Below are 26,606 nucleotides of genomic sequence, written 5' to 3' on the forward strand. Positions count from 1 at the left end.
GCATGTTCCCCCTGTAATAGCATCTAGTCTCACCATGTCACACAGACTTATTCCCTCTGTTAGCAATTAACACGTTCTTTCACTTTTTTTGTGTTTAATGCTGCTTGGTATTTTAAATATTCAAAAATAATGACCTGTTATTAACAAATGGCAAATAGAACTGTCAATATTACAGCATAACTTGTGAAAGGTTAATTTCTACATTGCAAATGAACATATTGTGATTGTCCATTTTTTCTGTGTTTTCTTGACAGTTGGAGGCCAACGGGCTTCTCCCTGCACCTGGGATGGTGCTTTTTGACAGAGCGGCTGTGGAGCCATAACCCCACCGCCATCACCATTCCATCCTCTTGACTCTAAGCTGTTGGCCCACCATTGATCTCACGCCCAGGCTCCCCTCCTTCCCTCAGCTTTGCTCAGTCCCTGACAAGGCCACCACAGCCACCACATGACTCACCAACTGGAGCCCTAGATCAAGTAAGCACGGTGCTCTGTACTCGTTGACTTGAGTGCTGCAGTATGTCTCATTGCAAGCCAGAGTGATCCCTCGCACAACTTGTGTGTTCTGCAGCAAACTGTTATATAACATTGATTTCCCACTGAATACTGAAAGAGTAATTTTCTTTATTGACTAGAATACTTTTTTAGTGATTATTTTAATTTCTGGACTGAGCTTCTAACGAAGGGTGAAGGTTGTGTTTGTAGGATGGCAGTGGCAAACCTGAGGTCAAGTAAAGCAAGACACAGCGGCTACGTATTGAACGTGGATTTATTTTAAATTTATTTTATGCTTGTTTTGTAATCTAGTTCTTATTATCTATTATTCTCTTAACTGCTTTTGTGATTGAATATCACCAGTAGCCCAAACTAGTTAAAATATTAAAGTAACATATAAGCAAGTTTAGGAGGGTGAACCAGCCTATCACGCTGAAAAGGTGTTTTTCCTTGAAAATGGCAGCTTATCAAAATTGATGGTGATTAATCAGTGTTTCAGTACCAGTGTTATGAGCTATTGTATTTAAAAACTGCATCCACTTCCATGCATTTGATTCATTCATGGGATTTAGTTTACTCCAATGTACATTGATGTAAGGCCAAACCTGTTTACTCTTGTCATATTTTATTATCTTATAACCTCATTGAAAATTCATTTTTTGTTTCAAAATCTGTTCCTGACCAGGAGAAAATGAGAGTTTATCCTGGTTTAAAATAGACCTTTGCCAGAGTGGCAGATACATTTACCTCTTAATTTTGTTCATTTTATAATCCAAAAATATATTTAGGCTTGAGTAAATTAAACTACTTGTGTGCAGGAAAAACCCTGCAAACTATAGTTTGTTAGCAGTAAAATGGTGAATTAAATCTAATTTAAATCAAGGACCCAAGTGTGAGATTTGCCACAAAACCTCGGGAGTGCCATCGTAATTATATTGTCACTGTAGGTGTTTGTTTGAATTTATTTATAAGGTGTAAATGCACTGTGAGATTGGTTTGATTTGCGTTTTGTTCTTTTCAGTTTTGCAGGGCAAGTCATTTATTTTAAGTTCTGCAGTATGCAGACAATGCACAAATGGCTGACTTGAAAGACTCCAGTCTTTGCCATCTCCACACATAGTTAATAACCTGTCAATTTAATTTTAAAGAAGACAAGTTAGTTAAACTTGGATTTAATAGTTTATAGAAGCGAGAACGAGAAGAAAAAAACTTCAGGCCAATGAAGTGCATTGCTCTGAACATCCCAGCATGTCTGAGGAGGCCTCCCATAGCGTTTCACAAGTTGAAATGAGGACACACACACCCACATTCACGCGCCAAATTACACAGTGCCCAGCAGAGTTCAATAAATGATGAATATTCATGTGGAATTATCAGTCTGGCAGTGAACGTGTTTGAGAGAGAAAGCGTACTGTGAAAAAATTAGGTGAACAATGACACAGACGCTAAGAAAGGCAGTTACACAGATCCGACGGTCCATGGCTGATATTGTTTTAGTGGTATATTTGATGTCTTTTAAAAGATTGATAAGGAATATCGTATGTTTTGCTCAGAAAACAGCGAGAGGATACTTCTATCTCAGTGAAAATGTATATTTCTATATTTTGGTTACATAAATGAACAGGGCAACTACAGGTAGCAATTCTCTGGTTGTCTCTCACCTCTAAAAACAGCTTTGTGCTGTGCTTTCTATACACTAAGATCTCTGGCTAACCGTCATAATGTCTGAGGAGCTGTGTGTAGTCCAAGGTTATTTCTTACTCTTGGTAAACATCCTGGATCTGGGTGTTCACAGATGGTTGGGGAAACAATGGGCTGGAACTTAACAGGGTATTCAGTTGAGAAGCAGGGAATCTTAAAGGGCCACAACAGCATTTTTTGAATGTTTAATGGTTTTTCATTGGGATTTGGAAGCATGCGTAGTATAGAGGCTAGGCAGTTTGCATTTCAGTGCAAGTATGAACACATTTTTGTACACACTATATAATATATGTGGAGAATGCCAGCACTAGACAATAAATTGGGAGCAAAAAATTGATACTTTTCAGTGAAATATTTTGCAATATTTTACACTTTTGCAGAAGTCACCTCAAACATATAGCCTGTTGGATAAGCTGGATTTTTGTAGAATTTAAGCCTAACATTAGCTGTAACCAGCTGTTGTTGTTGTTATGGTTGTTGTCCCATATAGGGTGGTTGACATGTCTTATTTGCTGACAATAACTAAGTGCAACAATTTTGGAAGTCAGTCAATTTTTCTAATGTACATCAGAGTTTTTAGCATTTCTTTCTGGTTATTTCTGGTTTCACCATTTGAAAACTAACTTTTACAGGTTTAAACATGGGTAAATGATAAGTTTTTTGAAAAAATGATTTTGTTGATAATTTCCTGATCATCTTTTGAAGTAAATAAACCACCAAAAAACATACATCAGTGATTCCAACTGTTTAACTTGGAACACAGTCGTCAACATTAACATTTCTTAAGTTGCAGTTTTTTAAGGTCATAGATCTTACATTTTTGGGCGTTTTGGTGTTTCCACCGAAGCGCAGCATTGGCGGACCTTGAAGATCTTGGACTAAAAAGCGAAACAACAAAGAAAAAATGTTGGCAGATTTATTATTATTTGTTGCAGCCTTGCTTTTATCTTTCTTGGATTTGCACAGATAACTTTGACTGCATTTATTCAAAACTCTAACATAGATATGATGTTGAGGTAAGCCAGATATGTGTTTAAATGAGTCATTTCCAGCAGTTTTAAAAGCAATTTATACAGTTAAGTGCGTATATATTTGGAAAGAGATTACGACAACGGATTATCACAATGGATATTAAATGACACAACTCACATGCAATTGAAGTGCAGACTTTTAGCTTTAACTCTGGAACTCTTTCATGGCATGCATTTTTAATTTCTTGCTATTTGGGCTGATTGGGACCTGATGAATGTAAAAACAAAGATTACCAGATTTGAATTTTTTTTTTTTTTTTTACCTGATTTTTGTTTCTGAGAAAAATGAGATCCACATATGAAGACATTTGTTTTAAATTTTGATAGAACAGTGGCAGTATAATGTCCTTGTAAGTGGATATCAGGCCCTTGTAGAGCAAAATTTTGTATTTTGCTATAGATTACTCTAACTGTAGCTGAAGAACATGGCTGTTTTGCATAGTTTGCAAGACTTTTTTCTTATGGCGTGCCAAATGTAACCCTCTGCTACTGAAACAATATTCAGCAAGTGAGAATTGGGTGCACATTTTCACTTGAAGAGAAAACCGCTCATTTAAGGAACCTATTGGGACAGTCTCTCGCCAATCAAAACTGATGGCAGCATAGTGCTAAAAACTGTGCTATAGACAGACTGATGTTTATATCATTTATGATGTTGGCACTTACAGAGCTCAGACTGTCTATTACAAAGCAAGAATACCACCAGACTGTTCCAATAAAGAAATAAAATACATCTGTTTTTGCTTTTTATTCCCTATTTTAAAATAATTGATTGTGAGCCAATTTGGTCATATTGGTTGTGATCCTACAGCCGCATGGATGCCAATTCAATACACTCTTACTTCTTTCATAGGAGTCAAGAAAAGACTGAACAGGTAATGGATTGTTTGGAAGGATTGCTGGGAAAAAGCCTGTTCTTTCTAAAAAGAACCTGACAGCATGGCTTAGGTATGCACAGTGGGATCTGAGCAAACCACAAGACTTTTAAAACAGTTTCCTTTGGACAGATGAGACTAAAGTGGAGATGTTTGGCCATAATGCACAACACCATGTTCTGAGAAAACCAAACAGCAAATATCAGGACAAACGCTTCATACCAACTGTCAAAGAGGGTGGAGGGTGAGGATTTGGGTTTATTTTGCAGCACCTTGCAGTCACTGAGTTCACCATAGACTTCACAAATGTGAGGCGGAACTTTCATTTGGGAACTATTTTCAAACCAAGACTAGACATGGAGAAAATATGTTAATATAGAAATTGTGATGCATTTTATGCAATTGTTCTTTTAATGCTGTGTCAATTTTTGGGCCTTTTTGTGGCTAGGACAGTGCAGAGAGTAGACAGGAAAGTAGTAAGAATGAGGGTGAATGACATGCAGGAATGGGTCTGGAGCTTGATCATACCCAGGTCAGAGCAGCAAGCAGTACTTTACCTGTTTGAACATCCTTCAGTGTAATGGTCAGCTGCTCAACCAACTAAGCAATATCAGCACCTGTCGTTCCCCCCTTTTTTAAATTATCCCTTCCGCCAAGTAGCCATCTGACAAGCTGATAGCAATTTTGGTAAGTAAAAAATGGCTAATGATAGGTCAGTAAATCTTTGTCTCAGTGCCATGACTGATGACATTGGAGATGCACTGAACTGATTTTTCCTTATAAATTTCACTTAAAGATTTAGTAAAAAAAGAAAAAAAAAACTTAACTGAGGATATTTGTGTCTTTTTCCATAGAAAACATTCTTTTTCATTGCTTACATGCTCCAAACTGGACTTCAAAGTACCCCTCGCATGGGGGTCCATGCTTTGGGACTGATTTAATTTGTAGAAAATTTGTATGCAGACAGGGTAAAAGTTTGTTTTGGAAAGCAAGCTTGCGGCGCACTCTAAAATCAAGCCAATTCAATCATTGCTCTACATAAACTGTAGGTCACAACATTTGTTTGAAAAGTCAAACGACATTTCTATTTCTTTTTCCTTTTTTTGTAAATCGACGGCTGGTTTGGAAATGTTAGACTAGACTGCATATTTCATTTATAAGCAGACAATATATGGAATGGAAAATACTAAATTCCCATTATGCAGAAGAATGTAGGAAGCCAGGGTAGTTTGTGCTATTTACTTGAACATCAAGACGATGCCTCCCAATTTTTTATTAACTCATTTTTATGTGTAATTACAAAGATATGAGACAACATTGCCCCTTTTCATCTAATCTCACTATGGTAGCAAATCCTTCCTGGATTCAGATCTGATTGAGGATTGTCTTCAGATGTTAATCACATTTAACTTGTGCCAGCACCCACCTCTGCTATAATTTCATGCAAATCTTTAGATACATTTTTCAGTAATCTTGCTAACAAACAAACAAACTGAGCCAGGGAATTTCCTGCATAGGTTTCTTTTCTGTGAATTAAATGAAGTGAAATAACAGAGAAATTCATATTGTTTTTTCCAGTGGCACAACAAAGGCACCTTTGCTTTATGTATCTACTTAAAATAAGCCATCATCTGATCTTTTGCCAGTCCTTCTTTTGATTGCATGGTCAGATCAAAAAGCTTTTGAGCATGGCACCTCCAGTTTATTTGGCTTTGCAATTACTTTCCCTACCATATAACTCTGCAGCATGGAAAGCACCTTGAGTATTCAATACGTTTATTTTTTTCGAATCCACTGAGAATAACTTGAGTTACTTCTGTCACAATATTTGACTCCACTCTATTTTATTTAACTAATATTAAGTAATGAGAGTAATGAGAGAATCTGTTTGTTTGTTTGTTAATTGAATTGTGAGAAACCAAATCCTAAGCCTGCCCTCATGTGGAAACCACATGGGGAAATAAAAAATCTCCTCAGCTTGAAGCCTTTTCAGAGAAGCAGCTGCTCAGTTGAATCTGCTGGTTACGTGACTGTAGTGAACCTGCACACTCAATTTTTCACCGGCACCGTTGCATCCTGATTTGCTATGTTTCACTTGACACATGAAAGAACATATAAGTCACTGGCTGCTCTATATGCCTTGCTGAAGCTGTATACATTCTCTGGTCATGTCCTATATTTGAGAGGGTGGGCCTCAGCAACAGTGACTGAGCATGGGTTGTACCAACATGATGCAGTAAAGAGGGGTGGCCATGCTGCATGCATGAGCAGTGTCGTGAGCTTATTTTACAGATAATTATTTAAAGATATTAAGCTATTAGCCTTTTACTATAACCTTTTCACATCTGTTTATGGCATTACTGAAGATCCAGTCATATTTAATTCTGATCAAATCTCTGGTCAGGTCGATTAATATCAGGCTCAAGATGGAAACCTTGACATGTGAATCTGAGGGAATTTTTCTGTGCTTTTTTCTTTCTTTCTTTTTTGTCGCTGTTTTATCCAAAAGATAAAGGTTCTTTGAAGGAGCCAAAATAATAAAATGGGACCTGGTGAAAGGTTGTGTCTACATTAGAAAGATAAATAATGGGTCTGTATTGAGGCTAAATGTCATTTAGGTCCTCCTTATCTCCTTGTTTTCCACACTCTTCAAGCCCTACTCTGTAGCTGGTGGTCTCTTCCTTACTCCCCCTTCTCCAAGCCATACATTACGGCTGCTGAGCACATGCATGCCTGCGCATGTGTGTTCGCGCGCGCACGTGTGTACATGCAGCTCTGCGGAAGCAGAGGGAAGCTTTGAAGGATCTTTGAAGGAGAAGAGACAAACTTAAAGATACTGAGACGGCTGAAATGGGGAGCCCGTGGAGGCAGTGGACTGTGTTTCTCAAAGGTCTGAGTCTGTTGCATTGCTGCTGCTGCTTTTTCTTCTTTCTCTTTGGCGACTGAAGGCTCTCACCATACAGCACATACGGAGAGGGAGGTGAGGTCAGAAGGTGCAGGACTTGGTCTACAGGTTTGTGGGTTAGAGTGTGAGTTTTCCTCTCTCCCCTTTTTTTTTAATGTTATTTTTTGTTTGGTCCCTACTTTCTGTTTACTTTGAGGCTGATATGTGTGAAAGTGTGTTTGAGGATATGCTCGCGCTGCAGCTGTAACTAATTATGATTGTTTCAGTCACATGCAGCACAGCTTGGATGCTATAAGAAGTGCAAACTGTGAAAGCTGTCATCCGCTGTGAGTTATACTCATTCAAAAGGGACAGTTAAGGGTAGTAATATAGCAGACTGTTTAATGTGCTGCTTAGTGCTTAGATAAATCCTCTGTTTAATCTGCTGTGTTTAGTTTTTTGTTTTTTGTTTTTTTTTTTTTAGAAAAAGGAGAGAAGACAACAATATGTGAATCCTGCTGCACAAATTCCATAATTGTATAAATGTATGTGGAGTGGAGAAAATGGGAGGTTAAAGGAGAGCACTTGAACTTCTCATCACGGACCTGACCGTTTCATCGTAGGGCCACATTAGCGAGAGGATTCATATTTAACCACTAACTTGAACTGTGGTAGCTTTCATAGTGTGACTGCCTGTAAATGTAGGGCTGGGTGCTGGACTCCAAACTAACTTTTTCACACCAGCTGGCACTAGGGTGCCTAACTTTTCACTTAAGCGTATCAGAATATATGAAAAAGTGCACTTAACTTTTTGTCATTTCATTTCAGTGATTGGATAATGGTGTATGCAGTAGAAGCACGGAGTGTTGTGACAGTTTTGAAACTGAGACTGAAGGTGGTTCAGGTAGCGAGTATCATAATTGTGGAGTTTTTGTTTGAACTTTGAATTTTATTTAAAGGGATGGATTAAGGCTTGGATGGATTAAGGTATTAGTCAAAGTGTGGTTTTGAAGTATATCATGTGTCACTTCTCACAGTATTTGTTGTAGTATGCAGACTCTCATGCGGCTTAGAGGGTCGGAGTGTAGTACGGGATGTTGTTTGTAGCTCCAATTTAAAGATTCCCCCAAAACTCTCATATGAAGACCAAAACTGCAGTTCCACTAGTGGCCACTGGAGTCTGGTTCCAAAAATGAGCCATGTTCAATTATGCCATTTTACAGCATTATAAAGCTACAGAAAATTAAAAATAAACATTTAAAATAAACAGAAACAGTTTTGGCCTCAGTAAATAGCTTAGCCCTTCTTAATACAAAAGTATGAGTTGTTTTATAATAGTACTTGGGGGTAGTTGGCACTGTTCTGGCACAGGCAGCTGTAGCTGATTGGTGTCTGCTTGGGGGTCATATTTGTTAATTGTAGTAATTGAATTTTATGGCCCCACTGTGCTTGTGCTGGAGATTTTTGGAGTAAATTCTAATTCTTAACACTAATTAGGAGGTACCTATGCTGGGGTGTAGCTGTTGTAACATCTATGGGTGCAGCACTTGCTCATAGCTTAAAACTCCCTCATTTCATCCAAGTACTGTAACTTCTGGCTCCAAAAAGCCTATGCAACCAGGGCCAAAACACTCTTAAAACTTCACAATGTGAACTCCAAAGCCTGGGTGACCATATCCATCTTTTATATACAGTCTACACTTGCATTCAGATCACTGGTAGATGCTCCAGTCTGCATTTGAGATGGTAATCGGGCAGCCAGGGACAAAGAAGCCTCTCGTCTTTTAGGGTCAAGTTTCACCAGGATCCTGAAACGTCTCCAGGCACTTATTAAGGCAGATATAAACAGTCATATTTTATTTATTTTTTTACGCTTAAAAGTTTGCCATCTTTGCTGTAAAAGCTTTTTTTTTCCTCGCAGAAAATAACAATTCTTACACTGTGTTGCTTGAGTGTCACATCCTCTCCTCATACAGCAAATACGCAGAACATAGACAACTGTCTAAAGCGCTCTGATGTGAGATTTACCCGAGCACAAACAAAGCGGTTTTATCTGCCTTGACTGGTTGTCCACAGACAAACTGCTGCAGAAACCTTGCTTAAAGACAGCCATGTGGGTGCTAAGAATGAAAACTTTGTGCTGAATGTCTTTCGTTTGTTTTAAATCCTTTGTAGTCATGCTTAGTAACGAATATTTGCAATATTTCGCATGGATGGTAGTCGATGGATTCTTTTGTTTGTTTATATAAGCGTGTTGGTGAGTGAAGTGTGAAAATCCACTGGGTGTAAATTGCTAAAAACTGGATATTGATATTTTTCCCTAGATAGAGCACTTACATCATCACAACAGGGGGATTTTATTTTATTTTTTTAAACCTTTAAAAATGGTTGCTGAACCTCAGAACATTTGAAATGGCCATGGCCTCATCTGAGGATACATGTCCTGTTCAGCTTGTTTAGTTATTACAGTACCATGTTGGTGTCCCACGTTTTTCCTCTGTTTGAAGACCATTTCCCAGCCCCTTCCTCCTTTGTTATTTTCTCACAGGGGTCTCCTAATGCTAGGGGTCTTACTAAATTTTGATCCTCAAGCTTTATTATCAGTAAATGTTACACTCAGACCCCTTACTTTTGTTTCCGTTGATCAGCAGAACCCAGAATCGGACTGAAGGGGCATGTGAGTCACTTGAAATAACTAGCTCTCTATCGAAGATGCTCTTGTTGCTTCACCGCGTCAGCTCTTTTGGCTGAGAAGACGCAGTCAGAAACGAGCCCTAAAAGCACACCAAGACTGTAATGGAGAATCGACTCATGTGTTACTGTTTGACACATAGTTTGGGAACGATAGACATTAGCATTTAATGTTTTTTTTTACCAGTTACTTATAACTTAATATCCCACCAGCATCACCTCTTTCCAAGTACAGTAATGTATGCAAGAGGGAGTACAGGGGTGGTGCACAAAATAAGCTTAGTGACTTTACACTGCAGTGGCCTTCTTACATTTGAAGCATTCTCAAATATGCTTCTGGTATCACTTCCTTTTGTGTTCAGGACCACTTTTCAACCAGGGTTTGACATGTGCATGGCATCATTCACGTCAAGCTACGCTGTTAGGTTTTTAGACGTGTTTGTGTCGGTTGAAAAGCCCCCTTCATAGGCTGTGCCCAGCCAAATACTTACAAACAGGTTAATCTTGAGGATTAACGTTAACCTTACTGGTGCTTTAGTCTGAAACTAAGGGAACAAAGGCAGCTTGTAGCCTCAAACAAAGAGAATAAAGCAGTGTTGCCCTGGTCGGATGCCCATCCATCTCTGCAACGCTTCAGGCCTGTCGTTCCACACTGGTGCCCACTGGTTTGGCCATTATTAGATTGCTGGAACTGTGTACACATTGTAAGTGACTTAAATGTATATAAGTGCAATACCTGCCCTTAGTCTCAGTGGAGCACCTGAATGAGATAAAGAGCTGAACCAACCAGTTGGCACAGACTTGTGACTGCAATTTCTTTTGCTTGCTGGTTAGCAGCAATTAAACGTTCAAACTAGGACTGAAATGACGCTGTTCTCTGACAGATGAACTAAAAATAAATACAAAATTGGTTAAAAATAACTGACCGATATACTCAGGCATGCAGATTTTTACATCTCAGGCCATGTGCCCTGAGATGTAAAAATCTGGTTGTGCCTAGCCGATGGGCTTCACAAATTCCTTTTGAATCATTCTGAGAAAAAGTATAAGTGGTTGTTTTCATGGTACAAAACAGAAAGCATAAAGCGTCCTCTTGTTGTAGACTGATAAATTAAAGCTATCTATAAAGCGAGTGAGTACAGGGCGTTCGGCAGATGCATTTGGTGTTGCTTGCTTTTGTACATTATCAGACATAATCACTGCACCTGGTGTTCTCTTTCTGACAGTGAACTGTAAATTTGTAGATGCGTTCCCAGAAATGTACCGGCTTTACCTGAGCTTGTTAACCATCATAAATGATGAGCGTTATGATGGGAAGGTCACTCTGAAAAGATGGATCCTCTTTCTCTTACACTTAACATTACAGGTGAAACAGTCCATCAAGTCTGTAAGTGCAAACGTAAATTTTCAAGGTTAAGTTACAAAAGATAAATAAATTAAAAAAAACATACATTTAAAATTAGTCAATATTTGGTGCCTTTGGAGGCACGTTGATATCAAACTAAATATTATTACTATTTTATCTGACAAATGAAATTAGAGCCTCTGGCCTCTTTTATGAACATATACCAAGTTAAGAGTTGACTAAAGCATTAACATTTTTTTTTTAGATATTTGGTAGGCAAAAAAAGATGTTGGCTACGTAAAAATGTCTTTTTTAACTCTTATTTTTATTCCTAGATTCCAGTCGAGCCATTAATATCACCTGATGTGTGTTATAAATGTTTTTTCCTTAAAATATAGCCAGAATTAACACATTTGTAACATAAACAAGAATAAATTATATATCATACTTGCAGCTCAGGCTCTTATATTAAATACATACTAATCTCTGACTCTGAAACTGGGCTGCATTGTGTTTTTATTGGGTGCTAATGTGCTGCAGTGATCTCATTTCTCACTGTTGTGGATGGATGTTTTTTAAGTGCAGTGGGTTAGCACTACAAGGATGGCGGAAGCAGAGCGGGGTGATTTGAGGTGAAATGTAAACAGTGCTAGTCAGGAAGGATTAGCATCCCGTGAGCAGCATGGACTTGCAGCGGCACCCAATACTTGTGACAATGGCAGCCTGTTTTTCAGTGGGCTAAAGAGGTTGTGTGTATGTGTACAGATTTTTCTTTCAGTCACAACGCATGAATGTAAATTTTAAAGAAAAATAAATTTCCCACAAGTAGTTGAAAGGCTTTTATTCATGTTTATGTCTCACCTTCCTTTTAGAAATCCCGAGGCGCCGCTGTAGCTTACCTGGTCACTCTACACATCCTCTTCCCGCTTTCCTGTCTACTCTGAACTGTCCTGTGAATACAGGCTACAGAAATTGAAAAGATTTCCGTTGTTTGTAAGCAGTCAGCAATCTCTGTACAAAAATGCTCATATCAATTGCATTTGCATATTACAGTGTATTTCTTGTAGTACTTGTGAGATACTATGAATGGGAAAAGCCAGATGTTGCTTGGACGTCCACTAGATGATGAAATGTTTAATATTTAATTGATATTCAACACTAGTTAACTTGTTTCTGAGAGCTTATAGTGCCAGTGGGAAACTTATTGAAACTGCAGAACGTATTGTGAGAAATGAGTGGCTGTACATTGGCTGTAAAAACTCCAGTGATGAAAGTGGCTGATCTGCAGCCACTTTCAGCTCAATGACTTTAACATGCAAAGAAGATGTACGACTCAACGTGCTACACATTTCAGCAGTATTTAAATTAGTTTGATTGCTCACAAATCTGAATAATTGTTGCTAAATTTGTCACCTGGAACAACTCTCAGTCAGTCATAGACTCTCATTATTGTTTACTGGTTGGTCCACACTGTTGTAAATAATAATTCAAGACTACATATGTAGGGCAAGGTGTCCGGATCATTTGGAAGACTAAAGGATGAGAGTGACATGTAACTCATTTGTCAACCTCATACATGGCTTATCAGTTGAAACATGTAGGTTAGCCTAATATTAGCCACTCAGCATTAATAGTGAATTAAAATGTTCTCAGCACAAAATACTCTTCTTGAACTATATTCAGAGGTTGGTAGAAAACTGCAGGTGAAGGTGATTTTTAAAAAGGACTGGTCAGGACAAATATTAAAGAAGATGCACCTGTGTAAAAGGGGTAAACTTGTGTAGTTAAATTGGTGATCATGTTGATTGATGATGGTGTTGACAGAAATGCACACAATCATAGCGCCATATGATTATTTGGATTATTACAGTAGTGTTTGATAGTGTTATTGACTTTTGTTTTAATTGGGAATTTGTTTTACAAGGAAAAACAAAACAGCAGAGTCGGTCTTGTCTGACCGAGGAGATTCAGTGTGGCCTTGGATTTTGTGCATGTGTGGTTAGCTCTGCCTGACAGTAGGAATTTAAAGAAATAGTTGTCCAAAGTCTTGACAAAATCTGTGGCTTTCCTGTGCTCTTTTATCTGCACTGGTTTGTAGGAATGGATCTAGGGGTGGGGAAGCTGTGGGACTTACATTAATGGCTGCTCTCATTTTGTTCCTGACACTTCTTTTTACCATGTGTTTCCCACCCCCGCAGGTCAGTTAAAGCTGAAAATGAGTGCAGTAGGGGAAAGCCCTCTGGACCCTGCCACGCCAGAGTTACGCAAGAGGAAGGGCTCGCCATGCGACACGTCAGGGCAAAGGTAAGACCGGCTGCATGCCTTTTTTTACAACACTGACAAACATTACACGGATAGAGCCGGAGATACTGTGAATCTTTATTGGTTCATGATCAGCCAAAAGATGAGTAATAAAAACAATTATCAACCATATCAACCTAGCTTTTTTATCAGTAAGCTTATAAACGTCTAAGCTCGTGAAATTATGTTGTAAAATACATGTAAACAAATGATGTTTGCATTAAAATGTGTTAAACCATTAAATTTGAAAAAAATAATGCATTATAAAAACATTAATGCATTTAATCGCACTTTGAATTCCAAGCAAAGGGGAACTTTTGTCAATGCATGACTTCCTGGCATACCGATTACACTGATGCACACAGCTACAAAAATGGAAGAATCAGAAGAAAGTGTGTACCCGATCCGTACCGGAAACCCGATCGGTACCCCGCATGCGCAAATCTTACATCACTTCCTCTCTTTGCCAACATTGCGACATTCAATATATTTGAATGACACGGTTAGCGCCCAGTTAGCTCCTAGCATTTCTCAACAGCTCTGCCTCCTTTTCGACTACCGGGACATTTAAACAATGGATAATCCGTATACAAACAAATTCATGCTAAGTTCCTCCACAGAGAGCGTCCGCCGATTGAACAACAGCGCCGTAAAATAAGAAGAATGGCGCCTAATTACAGACTTAATAATATTGAGTTAGCAATGTGTCACGTGAAGATTCATCAGCCAGATTAAGTGTTTACTGACAATTGACAGTGATAGCGGACGTCATCATCACTATTCCAACAATCCTCTCCTCACAGACAAGCATAAACACACTCGACTATCGCTAAATCAAATTTAACACGCATTTGAAATCACGCTAATTCAGTTTATAATAGGGTTCATTCGCTCGGTCAGCAGGTGGCGGTATCCTCGTACACTGGGGAGTAAACTGCCATTAAACGAACAGAAGAAGAAGAAAACATCTGCACATGCGCGGTACAGATCGGGTAGACCCGATTTGTACGGTCCGACTTTACACATGCGCAGTAAGGATCGGGGAGTCCTGATCCGTAACTATCTTTTTATTTTTCGTTTTTGTCTACATTGTACTGAAATGCTTCATTATTGCAAACATTTTAAGATATACTTATTATTCTTAACATCTTAACAGATACTCTGACCCATAACTATCGTAAAATGCTACGACCGGAAGTAGACACCTTTCGCGCATGCGGGGTACCGATCGGGTAGCGACAGTTAGGACTCATTTAATTTAAATTACATTTTAAAAGACTACCTAGCAGAAGTCTTGATAAAAGCGTGGTTTTGTGCAAACTGTGCAAAAAGGAGTTTGCATACCACCGCAGCACTTCAACCTTACAGTACCATCTAAATGCAAAACATGTTGCAGCGAGCACAGAAACTAGGAGCTGTTAGTGCTAGCAGTCCCAGTTTGGCAATCCAAACTTGATGAAATGACTGGCTTCAGGACCAAAATTACTAAGTCAGCGTCGGACAAACTTACAGATTGTCTCGCAAAATGGATTGCTCTGGACTGTAGACCACTAGCAGTGGTAGAAGATAGGGGTTTAGAAAATGTGCTACAGATTTAGATGAGGAAACCCTGTGTAACAGGGCCCTGAGTTTTTACAGAGCAGAATCCACCATCAGGGAGGCAGACTGCCCGCTGCAGTAGTGGTCCAGTCGAGCAGGGGCCGACCCACAGCTGTCTGTCCTGGCCTGCAAGTATTTGATTAGTTCGGCCACTTCTGTCTCATGTGAGAGACTGTTGCAGACTTGCAGGTCACATAGTAACAAAAAAGAGAGCTGCCTTGAGCTCTGAAAATGTGAACAGGCTAGTTTGTCTAAGTAACTGGCTGAAAGACGGACTGTAAGTAAGAATGGAGTTATTGTGAGTCCAATAGGTTTATTTTTGCACTAAAATGTTTGATGATCACACCGTTTTAGCCTAATGTACAAAATAATGTTGGCTAAGATTATTCAGATTTTAAAGGTGAAGCTGTTCAAATAGCCTTTTATGTTTCTGCCTAATTTTTTTAGAAGAAAAACTGCACTTTATTTTGAAATTTCTATTATTATTTAAAGACAATACCATTTTAAAAAGGTACTAAAAGTACTTAAAATAGCACTTTATTTCTAAGTCTGCCCAATTTGGCCAGGGATATTATTTTTGTTTCTCTGTTTTGCATTTAAATGCAGTTTTTCCCCCTATAAATCAAAAGAGCTTGAGTTTGCAATATTCATGTCCATGTCTATTATTTGTTCTGTCCCCCACTAAAACCTTTTAAAATTAAAAAAAAAATTTCTTGTGCAATTAATCAAGATTAATTAATTATAAAGCCTCTAATTAATTAGATTAATTTTTTTAATCGAGTCCCACCCCTAAAATAAATATAATGGACATATTTAATTCTCAGATTGCCGAATTCTTATAAAAATCATAGATTATCCACATAAGGTAACGCAATCATTGCCTTGGTTGTACATGGCGAGCATGCTTACTGATGACTTGTTTTTGCTCATTTTTGGTCAGCTGGGCTGTCACTGTGGGATTAGGCAACTCCAGATGGGAGAAATATAACGTTTTACTCAAGGCAAAATAGTGTTTTATTCTGCCTCGCTTTGTTTATATTCGTGGACATAAAATGTTATGTGTTTTTTTTGTAGTGTGCTTTAAAAGAAAGTGTATTTTTGTGTCTGCAGCACATATGTTGTCCAGACTCATCAGTGAGGATACGTGACTATAGTCAGGAAATAGTTTTTAGACATTACTAACTGTTGTATTATAACCCGACCAACCTTTACTAATGCAAAGCTATTTTTAATGTGTAACTGTAACCAAGTAAAGTATTTTTAATTAGTAAGATATTAAAAATAATATAAATCATGGCTGAAAATATGATGTCAGCAACAAAACGATTTGCTTCACAATCAGTCTCTCTAACTTTTAATGTGGAGGTTGGAGGTTTCTTGCTTTTTAAAAGTATAACATATTAATTTTGTGAAATTAACACCAAATTGGTACATGTGATGGAAAATCATGTTACGGGACATACCAATAGTTTGGTGAAATTTGTGTTCAAGAGCATGAAGCATGAGGATTTCATGAACTAACTTTGAGGTTGCTTAGTTTTTGGAGGCAGTTTGCTAGGGATGAATGTCTATTCCCCAACCAAGTGGTTACTGGAGATTCGTGGTAGAGATGGCACGATACCACTTTTTTATGTCCAATACGATATCATAAATTTGGATATCTGCCGATACCGATACGAATCCGATATAGTTCATTTTATAATCAACAAAACTGTTTGTTTTTTAAATATCTTGCTGCATTTTGTATGAGTTCATACTCAAGTTTTAAAAAAACAAACACTAAAGCTATTCTGTTATTCCTGTATGCAAAAAATACACTACACCCAAAATATTTCATAGTTCAGCAATACTGATCAATCTAATTTACTTAAACCTACACCATCCAACCTATTCTGGTATTCTAAACAGTACTTAGCAGAAATATTAAACAACCTTACTAATAGGGTTGCAAACTCCCAGCAAAAGCAAAAGGAAACCACCCCCCACCCTCCGCCTGATAATGCTTAATCGGCGCAATCTACTTTAATTTAATGCACGTGTAAAACAAATGCACAGAAATCAATTATTTTTCTACATATTTAAATACATTCAACATCTTTCTTCAACAGAATTACAGACTGCACAGATGGTTACCAAAGGAAAAAGTGCTGTAGCTTACCAGGGTACATATTAGAGTTAATAGTTCCTTTATACAATAATAGATTTCTATACATTTTACATCAGATGAAAACTTTGGTTGTAAGATTCAGATAATTATTTATTAAAAGCTAGACATGACAATTAGAAAGAAAAGTATTTCTTTGTGCCCCCCTTTCCCTATTAATGCCCTACCTGGCCCCCCTAGCAAAACTTTGCCAGATCCGCCCCTGCACAGTTACCAGCTGTCAGCTACATAGAAAAGGATCCTGGTGTAGAAAGTAATAAATTCTAACAACAGCTTATCAAGCTTAAACATGCTGCTGTTGTTTATCTGCTGGTTTCCTATTTCTGGTGCAAAGTGGGCGATAAACAAACAAGAGAGACGGGAGTTGTGACAGAAAAGCCGATCAGCTGATCATTGACCAGTTTCATGATTGAAGTAGCAGCAGGAGAGTGAGGGGGAGAGAAGAAGAGGCAGTCACTGCATGTATTGGTTGTTAAGCTTGACGTGGGAATGCTTTACAAACATTCAGAGATGAACTTACACACTTGCTTTACTTCTCTGGGATACCTTTCTCGGAGATGAAATGCCGGTTTCGTAGCGAGGCTCCAACTGCTCAACCAGACCACCGACAGGTCTCGCACGCCACAGCCGCTCTATCACGTGACGCATGCTGCTCCGACGTGCTAAGGTTATGAGCTGAGTTACGCCATGTCGCAAGTTTTGTTAAATGATTTTATGATATTTAATGGATCGGATTACATTTTTTATTTCTCTTCGATATCCGATCCAGTAATTTAGGTCAGTATTGGACCGATGCGTAATATCGGATCGGTCCATCTCTAATTCGTGGTAATCAGTGAAATTCGTATTGCAGACAACTTGGTGTGGTCCACCAAACTCCAGTAACTGGAGCAATCTGCTAGCAACCAAAGCGAGCACAAGAAGGTTTTCGGTGCAGCGCTATGTTTGTGACCAGTTTCACCTAGTATCATCCAAGTGGTTAAGGAACCCACATTTGTCACTAACAACTGGAGGTTGCCAGGGGATCACCAACCGGTCTCTAGTGTGATTGCGGTGTCAGTGATTAAACATCGGCAACAAAAAGTGAAATAACATCCCACAGACAGCCTGTCAAGTGCTGACTTCCCTGTGCCAAATATTTTGTTGTTTTAATTTATTTATCACAATTATTATTTATTTGTTAGTGATATTAAAGTGATTTATGTCTATATACTCCCGAAGGAAAAACAAATCACTATAAAGATATAAATGTAAAAAACAATATACATGTATATTTGTATATGTATATACCAAGATACCAAGTTATATACCAAACATTTTTGCTACTCCAAACAAAGTAAATTTGAACAAAAAGTCCTAATTAAATAGAAGTAATTAGAAACCTGAGATAAAGTTTAAAGTATAGATTTGACTTTAGGTCAGTATAAGTTTAAGTGGGGCGTGTAGGAGTGAAAGTTCTCCATGTACTGTATGTGTAAATCTATAAGGCCGATAGGTGATGTAACAGCCCAGCTAGCATTTCTCCAGCAGCTACACTCATCCACTTACCCGCTCATTTCACACAGCAGCGTCCTCCCCCTCCTCACCCTTCCCTCGGTCACCACGCCTGTGTTTTCTGGCTGGCCAATGCACTGACCTACTTTTGCTGTTGTCGTTTCACATACGCACGGTCACATATACGCTCTTCTTGCTGCCACATACCTTGCTGTTTCTCGTCCGTTAGAAATGAAATCACTGGAACTCAAGAATAAATTTAAACACCAGGCTGCGCAAAAGGTTAAAAGAGAAGAATCTTAATTTATTTTTTTTCTTTTGATTTTTGTCCAATTTCAATATTATAGAAAAATGCCACAGGTGGATAAAAAGCCAATGCAGGAAAAAAGAGGATCATGAATTTATTTTCACAGTTTAATCTATAACCATTTACTTAAATTTAACTGGCTGTTGTTTTGTTTTTTTTGTTTTGTTTCTAAAAAAACAATCTTTTTTTTATAAGTAAGCAGTGTTAAAAAGTATAAATAAATCAATTTGATTGCAAAAAAGCAACACCATGGTAAAATGGATTACAAATATATTAACACTGAAACCAAAGGTCAGAGCTGAAAGCATGATTCAGATTCGATTTAAGCTAATTTTATTTTAATCTGCATTAATTGAAAATTACAAAAATGTCAAATGTCGTATTTACAAGGGCTTAAATAGCAACAGCATTTTTTTTAACTGAGGGAGGAAAAACATTAAAAATATAATAATCACAAGGTCTAAAATCACCTTAAAAGTTGTAAATGCCAGCATTGAATGTAGATGTATGTATTGATGTATGTTTCTTTGGCATCAACAGCAATAAAGCAGAGGTACAAGATGCTTTACAAAATGTACAAAATAGTTTAAATAGCAACATTCAAATAACTTGTGTAACACTTTCTATCCTAACTCTTTCATACAACTTTATCACAAACAAAAAATAAACAAAACTTAGTCTACTTTATTTATTCAATAATGCTGCTATCAATAAAATGTGATTTGTGCTTTAAATATATCACCAGCCTTCCAACAGTCTAATTTGTGCTCCGTTAAAGATCATGTGTTTCTCTTTCATTGCAATCTACGTTACTCTGCTGGATCTCCTGTGTAATGTGTCTGAGCACATTGTGTTGGGTCCAACCAGCTTTCTGTTTGTTTCTTTGTCTCTATTGCTGTCAGTCACAACCAACGGTTCGAGTCACTCATTATTGTGTAATAACTGCATATTTAGCCTACAGGGACAATTATAGTTTTCTCTTCTGCTTCTGCTCCTGGAGGGGTGCTGATAGTTGCTTGTACATCATGGGTGATTTTGTTTAAAGAACCTGTGTGTTCTCATATGTATCCATTAATCCATCAGTAATTGATTTTTTTCTTCTTCTCTTGTCATAATCTTTAAAAAAAAAATTGCCAATACTTTTTGCTGCCATGTACACATTTAAAAAAAAGTCTGCATTTTAAAAAGCGATGATGATGATGATAATAATAATAATAATAACAACAACAACAACAACAACAACAACAACAATAATCACATCTTCTTAAAGTTTTTTAAAGCTCTTCATGACATCTTTAAACTTTTATATTCACAACGAGGTAAATGTTGACCACTGACATCAACAGAAAGTTAGGCTAGTAATACTATGGCTGACACAAAGTTCATCCTTATTGATTACATTACTAAACATGGTGATATAGTAATGCCTTATTACTAAAGTGTTCTAAAGTTTTCCTTATATACTTGGCCATATTGATTAGTTTAGGACAATGTACTTCAAGTACAGTGTAATTTAAATGTAACTTTTGCCGAGCAGAAACAGTGAATTGGTTATGAGCTGAGTTACGCCATGTCGCAAGTTTTGTTAAATGATTTTGTGATATTTAATGGATCTGATTACATTTTTTATTTCTCTTCGATATCCGATCCAGTAATTTAGGTCAGTATTGGACCGATGCGTAATATCGGATCGGTCCATCTCTAATTCGTGGTAATCAGTGAAATTCGTATTGCAGACAACTTGGTGTGGTCCACCAAACTCCAGTAACTGGAGCAATCTGCTAGCAACCAAAGCGAGCACAAGAAGGTTTTCGGTGCAGCGCTATGTTTGTGACCAGTTTCACCTAGTAACATCCAAGTGGTTAAGGAACCCACATTTGTCACTAACAACTGGAGGTTGCCAGGGGATCACCAACCGGTCTCTAGTGTGATTGCGGTGTCAGTGATTAAACATCGGCAACAAAAAGTGAAATAACATCCCACAGACAGCCTGTCAAGTGCTGACTTCCCTGTGCCAAATATTTTGTTGTTTTAATTTATTTATCACAATTATTATTTATTTGTTAGTGATATTAAAGTGATTTATGTCTATATACTCCCGAAGGAAAAACAAATCACTATAAAGATATAAATGTAAAAAACAATATACATGTATATTTGTATATGTATATACCAAGATACCAAGTTATATACCAAACATTTTTGCTACTCCAAACAAAGTAAATTTGAACAAAAAGTCCTAATTAAATAGAAGTCATTAGAAACCTGAGATAAAGTTTAAAGTATAGATTTGACTTTAGGTCAGTATAAGTTTAAGTGGGGCGTGTAGGAGTGAAAGTTCTCCATGTACTGTATGTGTAAATCTATAAGGCCGATAGGTGATGTAACAGCCCAGCTAGCATTTCTCCAGCAGCTACACTCATCCACTTACCCGCTCATTTCACACAGCAGCGTCCTCCCCCTCCTCACCCTTCCCTCGGTCACCACGCCTGTGTTTTCTGGCTGGCCAATGCACTGACCTACTTTTGCTGTTGTCGTTTCACATACGCACGGTCACATATACGCTCTTCTTGCTGCCACATACCTTGCTGTTTCTCGTCCGTTAGAAATGAAATCACTGGAACTCAAGAATAAATTTAAACACCAGGCTGCGCAAAAGGTTAAAAGAGAAGAATCTTAATTTATTTTTTTTCTTTTGATTTTTGTCCAATTTCAATATTATAGAAAAATGCCACAGGTGGATAAAAAGCCAATGCAGGAAAAAAGAGGATCATGAATTTATTTTCACAGTTTAATCCATAACCATTTACTTAAATTTAACTGGCTGTTGTTTTGTTTTTTTTGTTTTGTTTTTAAAAAAACAATCTTTTTTTTATAAGTAAGCAGTGTTAAAAAGTATAAATAAATCAGTTTGATTGCAAAAAAGCAACACCATGGTAAAATGGATTACAAATATATTAACACTGAAACCAAAGGTCAGAGCTGAAAGCATGATTCAGATTCGATTTAAGCTAATTTTATTTTAATCTGCATTAATTGAAAATTACAAAAATGTCAAATGTCGTATTTACAAGGGCTTAAATAGCAACAGCATTTTTTTTAACTGAGGGAGGAAAAACATTAAAAATATAATAATCACAAGGTCTAAAATCACCTTAAAAGTTGTAAATGCCAGCATTGAATGTAGATGTATGTATTGATGTATGTTTCTTTGGCATCAACAGCAATAAAGCAGAGGTACGAGATGCTTTAACTCTTTCATACAACTTTATCACAAACAAAAAATAAACAAAACTTAGTCTACTTTATTTATTCAATAATGCTGCTATCAATAAAATGTGATTTGTGCTTTAAATATATCACCAGCCTTCCAACAGTCTAATTTGTGCTCCGTTAAAGATCATGTGTTTCTCTTTCATTGCAATCTACGTTACTCTGCTGGATCTCCTGTGTAATGTGTCTGAGCACATTGTGTTGGGTCCAACCAGCTTTCTGTTTGTTTCTTTGTCTCTATTGCTGTCAGTCACAACCAAGGGTTCGAGTCACTCATTATTGTGTAATAACTGCATATTTAGCCTACAGGGACAATTATAGTTTTCTCTTCTGCTTCTGCTCCTGGAGGGGTGCTGATAGTTGCTTGTACATCATGGGTGATTTTGTTTAAAGAACCTGTGTGTTCTCATATGTATCCATTAATCCATCAGTAATTGATTTTTTTTTCTTCTCTTGTCATAATCTTTAAAAAAAAAATTGCCAATACTTTTTGCTGCCATGTACACATTTAAAAAAAAGTCTGCATTTTAAAAAGCGATGATGATGATAATAATAATAATAATAATAACAACAACAACAACAACAACAACAACAATCACATCTTCTTAAAGTTTTTTAAAGCTCTTCATGACATCTTTAAACTTTTATATTCACAACGAGGTAAATGTTGACCACTGACATCAACAGAAAGTTAGGCTAGTAATACTATGGCTGACACAAAGTTCATCCTTATTGATTACATTACTAAACATGGTGATATAGTAATGCCTTATTACTAAAGTGTTCTAAAGTTTTCCTTATATACTTGGCCATATTGATTAGTTTAGGACAATGTACTTCAAGTACAGTGTAATTTAAATGTAACTTTTGCCGAGCAGAAACAGTGAATTGATTAATTTTTAACATGTCAGGTTTTGCTGCTTTTCTTTCTCACTTTAAAGTAAATGTCACGGCTTTCATGGTTAAAAATGTCAAAATCAAAACAAATATAGTTTCATTAGTGCTAGAGAATCAGTTTTCTGATGTTTTTAAAACCAGATAAGTACCAAAAAAATCTCCCAGAAAAGTAGTACTGATTTAAAAACAGCTGTTTTAATGTGAACTTCGCTTTGAGTCTTTGTCGGGTCTGTTTCTGCAGTGCGGAGAAGCGGAGACGGGAGCTGGAGTGCCGCTACATCGAGGAGCTGGCGGAGCTGTTGTCATCCAACATGGGCGACATTGCCAGTCTCAGCGTTAAGCCCGAAAAGTGCCACATCCTCAAGAGCACTGTGGACCAAATCCAGCAGATCAAACGGCGTGAGCAGGGTGAGGAAAAACGTTTTCTGTACAGTGTCTCCACAATTTCTGTCAAATATTATGCTCTTTAATTTTCTTTATAATTTTCTGTGTAACTATAATGTAAACCAAAAAATCATAAAACATTTTATGTAAATGTTTAAACAAGGTTTGCAGGAGTAAACCAGAGTATGCAAAAAATAAACCTCCACATCTGTAAGAGTTGTCACCTCAAGTTTTCAGTTAAAGCATACATTCTTATCCTAGCTCGACAGATGTGGGGAGGAAAGCCTTGGCTGTCTTTGTGAGGCCACTCATTGACATCGGTGCATTCCTAAGACTTAAGTTTAACCATCACAAAATATCTGATAAACTTTCACCTTCTCCCTGACCTGAACCGGTTTTGTAACTTTAACTGTAAAACCAAGCTTTTACCCTCAAACAGGGATTTGAAAGCTTGTCAAAGGAGTTTAGAAAATGTAACCACTCTGGTGGTCTAAAGCTAACTTTTTTCAAATAATATGATTTTTTTTTTCTTTGGTTTCCAGTAGTCTGTCTGCTCTGTGCAGCCACACACATGTAGAGTGCTCTTTATTTCAAAACAGTAACTGTATGATAATAAATTGTAGCCGTACAAAACAACCTTTTTCATTCCATCCATGAACATGTGCTACACTTGTTAGAATAACACGGTAAAACTGTGATATTTACCTCAGTGTTTATTGTGCTATGAATATCGCTGAGACTCAAAATGGGCTTTTTGGTAGGCACCAAATATCTCTGTTGGCATTAAAACCCCTTTTTTCATAGCATAGCAAACGTTGTGTACGTGTTTTTAATAGTGCTGTCATCTCGTCATTTAATCTCGTTAAAATGACCGCATTACCGTGGCAAATCTCCGTTAGCGAGTTACCGCGGATCGCCCCGTGCGTGGTTCTGCACGGCGTCAACGTGTTAACATGTTGACGCCGTGCAGAATCACTCATTATGACGTTATGGCCTTAATAATTTAAACGAAATTAACACTGACAGCACTAGTTTTTAAAAATAGGCTTTATACTTAAAAAAACAACAACAACTGTATTGCAAAATATTTAATGTCTCTGTTGTTCTCTCCCCCCGGGCAGAAAAAGCAGCCCTCCTTTCTCCAGATGATGAGGTGCAGAAGTGCGACATCTCCTCCAGTAGCCAGGGACTGGTGGAGAAAGAGGCGTTGGGGCCCATGCTGCTAGAGGTAAAACAATACATAGGAAATCCTGGTTTGTGTGCCTAACATGTTGTTTACTCCTAACTAATACACACGTTCAGAAAATCAGATTTAGTTTTCCCTCTCTCTGTTCTTCCCGTTAAGGCGCTTGATGGGTTTTTCTTCGTTGTCAACCGGGAGGGGCGCATCGTCTTTGTTTCTGAGAACGTGACGAGTTACCTTGGATACACCCAGGAGGAGCTCATGGCCTCCAGCGTCTACAGCATCCTCCACGTGGGAGACCACAACGAGTTTGTTCGTAATCTGCTGCCTAAAAGCCTCGGTGAGTGAGCAGAATCGATTTTAAATGCAGCGACTGCGTTTGCAGCCAGCGACTGCAATGTTTTTGAGGGATATTTAATAATCACTTTTTCAGCATTTTTAAATTTCACCATTTCCATGCCAATGAAACCCATTAAGGAGGCAATAAAACTCACTGTTAAAAAAGCAGAAGAATCTGTACACGGCACTCAAATCCAAATGATTAAGTTGCTTTATTAAAAGAAGATTTTGTAGCTAAGGCAAATTTAAAGAGCTGTGAGGAGAGGTAGGAGGATGAACTGTGTAAATTTTAAATGAACAGAGTTTTAGTGCTTCTCACAAAGCTGCAAATTATGTTAAGGGAGGAAAGTGTGTAGAGGCGGCACATGCGTGGGTGAAGAGTATTGAAACATAGACTTTCTATTCTGTGACAGTGTATTTTTTTTCTTTTGTGTGTGTGTGTTTAGCTCCAACCTTGAAGAGATTAGAATGGAAACGTAGGGGCCAGATGAGGGGGATTTAAGGACAAAAGATAACAGAGTGCACTAGGCAACAAGGTTGAATTGTTGTATTTTCCATTGGTCTTGTAATTCGGCACCAGGCACTCCAGTACTTCTTTTTTTCTACTCAGAAACAGATTTTAAAGAAAAATAAACTCACAGAGACACTTAGCAGATGGATTTTTACCATCTTAGGTTGGTTGTCAACATTTAGCTTATTCTTAAATCCTTTAGTGCTTCTACTTTGTGTTGCTTAACAAGGATTTGCAGCCCTTTGTAAATTAATATAAATTTTGATATTGTATTTAAAATTGTTATTTACTAAATGAACCCAGAACAGTAAAATGGAAGGAGAGAAGAACAGATTAGGCAGCAGAACAAAATGCTTTTGTGCTTTTTAAATCTTTGCAAAGTTACAAAAATTGCTTCAAAGCAGTTATCCTCTCCCACAAACACTGGCCCTGAATTGGCTGCACCTTGTTTCCTTTCTGTAACTTATCTACCTCACTGTGTATCAAATGTAACAACTAGTTCAGGATTCAAACAAATAATCAGTTTATTTAAAGCTGTGAAAAGATTTGTGCTCTTCCAGCTTCATTGGTTTGTGGTTTTAAACTCATGAAGATATGTTACTATGAAAGGCAAGTTTTTACCTTACGTAGTAACGGCATGCAGTATGCAAAAAAATAGAGCATTCCTTGTGCATGGAGAAAGCACATTAATAGTTAATTTTATTGCAGTTTCCATGCACTTCCAGCATCTGAGGAACTGAAAACCCAGCGCCTCTACAATGCTAGGAAAATCCTCAGTTTTAGCCTCAGTGCTACATTTGCTTCGAATTTTATCCATTTTATTTTGTGGGTTTTTTGGTTTGTTTATTTTGTTTTGTTTTTGTAGTTTGTGTCCCCCCTCACAGTCTAAAGTAATGCTTATTTGTCTGTTAACTGATTATAAAATTTCCCAGAAATGTGTGAAATATCTCTGCCGTGTCTTCATCCACTAACCCCCAATCAGTCGCCGCCTCTCCCCAAGTCTGGTTCTGCTGGAGGTTTCTTCCTGTTAAAAGAGAGTTTTTGAATGTGAAAGTGAGTGAGAGGTGTTTGGTTAGAGCTGTGATGAACTGGTGTTCCCTCTCTCACCGGGTGACTGCTGGTATAGACTAAG

The 26,606-nt window shown here is 37.6% G+C and overlaps 1 protein-coding gene across 9 annotated transcripts in view; it reads left to right on the plus strand.

Annotated features, from left to right (window-relative positions):
* Positions 1-26,606, plus strand: part of ncoa1 (nuclear receptor coactivator 1) — a 101,534-nt gene that overhangs the window by 37,907 nt on the left and 37,021 nt on the right. For 2 of the 9 annotated variants that reach the window (XM_085382917.1, XM_085382916.1), the window contains 5 exons: positions 255-477; positions 13,221-13,326; positions 23,299-23,465; positions 24,563-24,669; positions 24,787-24,964. In XM_085382917.1, coding sequence (XP_085239043.1) covers positions 13,238-13,326; positions 23,299-23,465; positions 24,563-24,669; positions 24,787-24,964 — 541 coding nt within the window. In that variant the 5' untranslated portion in view covers positions 255-477; positions 13,221-13,237. Of the gene's footprint in view, positions 1-254; positions 478-6,192; positions 7,132-13,220; positions 13,327-23,298; positions 23,466-24,562; positions 24,670-24,786; positions 24,965-26,606 lie in introns of those variants that run through there. The other 7 variants (XM_085382912.1, XM_085382913.1, XM_085382921.1 and 4 more) reach the window with 6 other exon arrangements.

This window comes from Rhamphochromis longiceps, linkage group LG15, assembly GCF_057381845.1.
Source record: "Rhamphochromis longiceps isolate RC_006_pf linkage group LG15, R_longiceps_female_GT1.1, whole genome shotgun sequence".
Lineage (NCBI taxonomy): Eukaryota > Metazoa > Chordata > Actinopteri > Cichliformes > Cichlidae > Rhamphochromis > Rhamphochromis longiceps.